At 43.9% G+C, this 4,314-nt stretch overlaps 1 protein-coding gene across 2 annotated transcripts; it reads right to left on the reverse strand.

The window, feature by feature from the left end:
- Window positions 1-1,209: 1,209 nt before the first annotated feature.
- FAM24A (family with sequence similarity 24 member A) lies at window positions 1,210-3,815 on the reverse strand. Of its 2 annotated transcripts, XM_055246595.2 has the most exons (3): window positions 3,683-3,809; window positions 2,633-2,759; window positions 1,210-1,636 (listed from the first exon to the last, which is right to left on the reverse strand). In XM_055246595.2, the coding sequence occupies exons 2-3, from the start codon at window positions 2,746-2,748 to the stop codon at window positions 1,444-1,446; spliced, it is 309 nt and encodes a 102-aa protein (XP_055102570.1). In that variant the 5' UTR covers window positions 2,749-2,759; window positions 3,683-3,809; the 3' UTR covers window positions 1,210-1,443. The 2 variants fall into 2 exon arrangements, 1 of the variants encoding a protein (XP_055102570.1); XR_008651820.1 differs by lacking the exon at window positions 2,633-2,759 and having other exon boundaries at window positions 1,493-1,636; window positions 3,683-3,815.
- Between the last annotated feature and the right edge of the window lie 499 nt (window positions 3,816-4,314).

The following is a 4,314-nucleotide window of genomic DNA, read 5'->3' on the forward strand; positions in this document are numbered from 1 at the left end:
TGAAGCAAAATTAACATAGAGAGGTTATTTGGCCCAAGGTTGAGGACCGCGGCCAGGACACACTTCCAGGTTGCTTTGGGAAGTGCTCTGCTTGGCCTGTTACTAGTAGGTTCTTAAAGGCAAAGGGGCAGGCACGGTGGTTCATGCCTGTAATCCCAGCACTTTGGGAGGCTGAGGTGGGTGGATCATTTGAGGTCAGGAGTCTGAGACCAGCCTGGCCAATATGGTGAAACCCTGTCTCTACTAAAAATACAGAATTTAGCCGGGCATGGTGGTGCATGCCTATAACCCCAGCTACTCAGGAGGCTGAGGCAGGAGAATAGCTTGAACCCAGGAGATGGAGGTTGCTGTGAGCCAAGGAAACGCCACTGCACTCCAGCCTGGGGGACAGAGCAAGACTGTGTCTCAGAAAAAAAAAAAAAGGCAAAGGTGATCAGGAGTGGCTAATACAGGAATTCTCACTGGTTTACAGAGATGACATTGGTTAGTGATTGGTTCTACAGGGTTGGATTATGGGGTATGAGTTTTGGGGTCCAGCATGGATTTTTATGGCTTCTTGGCATCAGTTAGTCCAGAGCCCATATAGCAAGTGGCTTCAGGAGGTAATTATTTAGCTCAAGGGGGCAGTGGGACATGACTGCTGTTTCATTTCAGTTTCTCTCTGGGAATGATAATTAAAGGAGGCTCACATTCCTCATGTTTTCCTGCTATCCTCAGATAAAGTTTCTTTGCTTTCTCACTGTGGTTCAGAAAGTCTGGGCTTTGGTGGAAGTCCCTATTATAGTTGAAGATGCTGATAGCTGGATCAACACACACCAGTGTTACCGTGATCCACAAAGGAGGCATCTGCTCTGACGATCTAGGGGTGGCAGCAGGAGAAATCTGGTTTTCCAAATGTGCCCCTTGAGGCCACTGAGCTCAGGACTTCTTTTACACAGATCAGACAACTTTAATGCAAGGGAGGTCCTGCCTGGCTCCTCTCACTGTCTTAGATGAATGAACCATTATTCATGGTGGAGGAACTAGGTGTCAGCGACCACAGCTCTCAGGAGAGCCGAACAAGCTACTCCAGCTGGGTGAGATCAGCTGGGACTGACATTGGAAATGTCCTAATATCAATGTGCATTTTCCTTGTAGGGTGGGAGATGTGCTGGACACTTTCATTTTCTAACTTTCTTTTACCACAATGTAATATTACCAGCTAGTGACCCCAAATCCCAAAGTAGGTAATACACACATTTAAATAAGCAATGTTTATAACTAACAAAAATACTGGAGGCAGAGGATTATTTCCAATATTGCACATTTATTCAAAAGTACAGAAAATAACACTGTACATTATATAATAGCATGTAAACACTCTAGAACTTGACTTGAATAATAAAACGTTCTATTAAGAAAGAAGTACTGCTCATGAAGATTTTTGTGCCCAGCTTTCCCAAGTCAGAGGCCTTCATTTACCTCACAACAGCAAGGTGGCAGGGAATCAAAACTGGCATGCATTCTACATCCTTCACAGCACTGGAGAGATGGACAAGACTCCATGGTGGTGGCTTTGGCCTGGCTGTTCTTTGCCCAACACACCTTGTCTGGGTTGTGATTTTTTACAGCCACAGCATCAGGGTCCTTTGCAGCTCTTAAGAAAAGACACACACAAAGCTCAGGCTTAGAATTTTTCTTCTCAGTCCACTTGTTAGAATTGTTGGGGGTATTGGGGAAGTTTAGTGCTGAAGCCAATCAAACATGAACACCAGCCCTACATTAAGGCTCTCTCTCCCCTGTCTCAAATTCCTCTTGAATCCCTTCCTCTCCTACGGTTGCTATAAATATAAACTCAGGTTACAAAAGTAAGGGTAAGTGAATTGCAAGCAATCACCCAGCTGGTCACTGCAGGCTCCTGAGATGCAGGAATGATGGGAAGGTGCTGCATTCAGCTGTGCTCCAGGCTCCGGGATGTGTCTCTGTGAACTCCTTAGAATGGACTGTGTCTGACAACCAACCTCTCTGGTACTTGAAGATCTTCTCTCCAAACTGCAATTGTCTTTTGTTCAACCTACATTCCCCTTTCTGCTGTCTCCCAGGATATTCACACGTCAGCTGTCCCAGAGTCCTAAAGACCCACCTCTTTGTCCTCAAGACCACCAGAAATAAATGAAGGAACACTCTCAGAGCTCCCAACTCAGGCAAGAGGAGATCAATCCAGCCCATCCTCCGCATGAGCACAAGGCAGAGGCTCATTCATGCAGTCTCCCCTACAGAGTCTTCAGCCTACAGTGCCCAGGGAGGTACTGGCCAAGGTGCTGAACAGAGGGAGGCACTGGCCAAGGTGCTGAACAAAGGGAGGCTTGGCCAAGGTGCTGAATTAAACACCTGATGGTAAACTCATTGAGGTCCAGTGACAGCCAAGCACCACTGACACTCACGGCCTTAAACTGAGGACATTCTACAAACCCCAGGCAGAAGGGAAAAAGATTTTACACTCAGCTGCCATTTCTGCCTTTTCAAAACTGCTTGTTCTTCTTGACCTCACACACTCAGGGGTATGGCCACAGCAGCAAGGAATGACCTTGCTCAAATAGGGAGTTCAGGTATCCCATTTGAGGAGGTGTGATTCATCTTCCCCGTGACTCACTTTAGTGCCTTAGCTACTTTGAAGTAAAGACAGAACACAACACTTAGGAGCACCATCGCAGCAACCAGTAAGCTGCTTCCAATGCCGATCATGATCTTCGTCCTGAGATCAAACATCTTTGCCACGCCTAGGGAGAAAGTGCAGGGAAGCAGAATGTGGCCTTCCTCCCCACACAGCCACTAAGCAATCTTCCTTTAGTAGAGGAAGAGTGAACCCCAAACACAGATCTTTATGCATGTAAACTGCAAGCAAATCTTTCCAGAGAGGCCTAGGATCCTAAGCTGGTCCAGGGGTAGACAAAAGGGTTTATTTATGGATAAAAATGGACTTAAATGCAAACTCCAGAGGGAAGGAAATCATAATGGCAGACAGTGGGAAGAATCTTTCCCTCTCATAGGCATGATGTGCAGCTGGAAATGACCACAGGCCTGCCTTGGAGCTGATGGCTTCACTCCCCATCACCTGGGCCCTGAAATATGTTCACTCAGAGGGTCAGAAGTCACCCCTCACTGTACATTAGGTTTAAAATTATTTTATGAAACTAAGAGAATTAGTTTAAAAAGTATTGTCCAACAATACTGAGAATATGAAAATCTATTTTGTAAGTGATAAGTATTTTGGGAAAAACAGTTTTCAATTTTCCCACTGACAACTGGGTTATCTCAGGGTTTAAGGAGATTCCTGACACTTCCAGCCAAACCCTTGCCAGGGCTCAGAAATGGGATGTGGTCTGCAGAGACCATCAGCCAGCTTATCCAGGAGCCCCTGTCCCTCATTCTGTCTTCCTAGTAGACCATAGGCCTACCTCTGCCATTTTTCCTAGTAAATACTAAATTCACCCAGGAAACCCAATTTGTTTGGAATAAGTAATTTGCTTAATCTAACACTCTGAAATTGGGGAACAGTGAGCCAGGAGAGAAGAATAACCAATCTGATAGCTAAGCATACTCACTACAGTTCAACCATCCAGAGCTAGATGGAGGCCAATTGTAACAATAAAATTAAGGGAAAAAAAACTTTAGGGCATGGGATATTTGGAACTTCTCAAACCTGTAATCTGAGAAAGAGGGACCTAATTATCCCTGCTAGGAGTAATTAAGATCCAAGGTTGAACAGCTCAGCTCACTTTTGGAAGTTCAGGCTCAGCCAGAGCTGGTAGAATGGGCCTACTCTGACATTCATGCCACAGGCTGTGTGACATCAGCTCTCTGGACACCATATCTCTTTCATGGAATTCTGAATTCTATTCCATGGTTATATTTTTGCTTTTGTGAAATATAAATACTATTTTGAATCACTTAATTCTAAGTCTTTTACCTTTTCAGGTCTTATTTCCCTTCCATTAATTTTTGGAGTTTGACTGCTAATCAAAATGAAGTTTGAGATTTCAATTTAACAAATAAAAGAAAAAGAAATGTGGGAAGGGTAAAATAATCTTACATTTAAAAGTTCAATTATAGAAGACTGGTTAGACTTTAGATTTTAGTTGCACAGTGAAATAATATGAAGCCGTTTACTAGGATTCAAGCACACTTCCATTGACATGGGAAGATTTTAATGCTTTATAGTTAAAAAAAGTACAAAAATGAAAGTTGAACAGGATATCTGTTCTAGTCAGGTTTGTATGATTTTAAGGTACTTATATCCAGCCAGTGTAGTAAAATTAAGTGAAGAGACACCAG

The sequence above is a fragment of the Symphalangus syndactylus genome, chromosome 2 (genome assembly GCF_028878055.3).
Source record: "Symphalangus syndactylus isolate Jambi chromosome 2, NHGRI_mSymSyn1-v2.1_pri, whole genome shotgun sequence".
Classification (NCBI taxonomy): Eukaryota; Metazoa; Chordata; class Mammalia; order Primates; family Hylobatidae; genus Symphalangus; species Symphalangus syndactylus.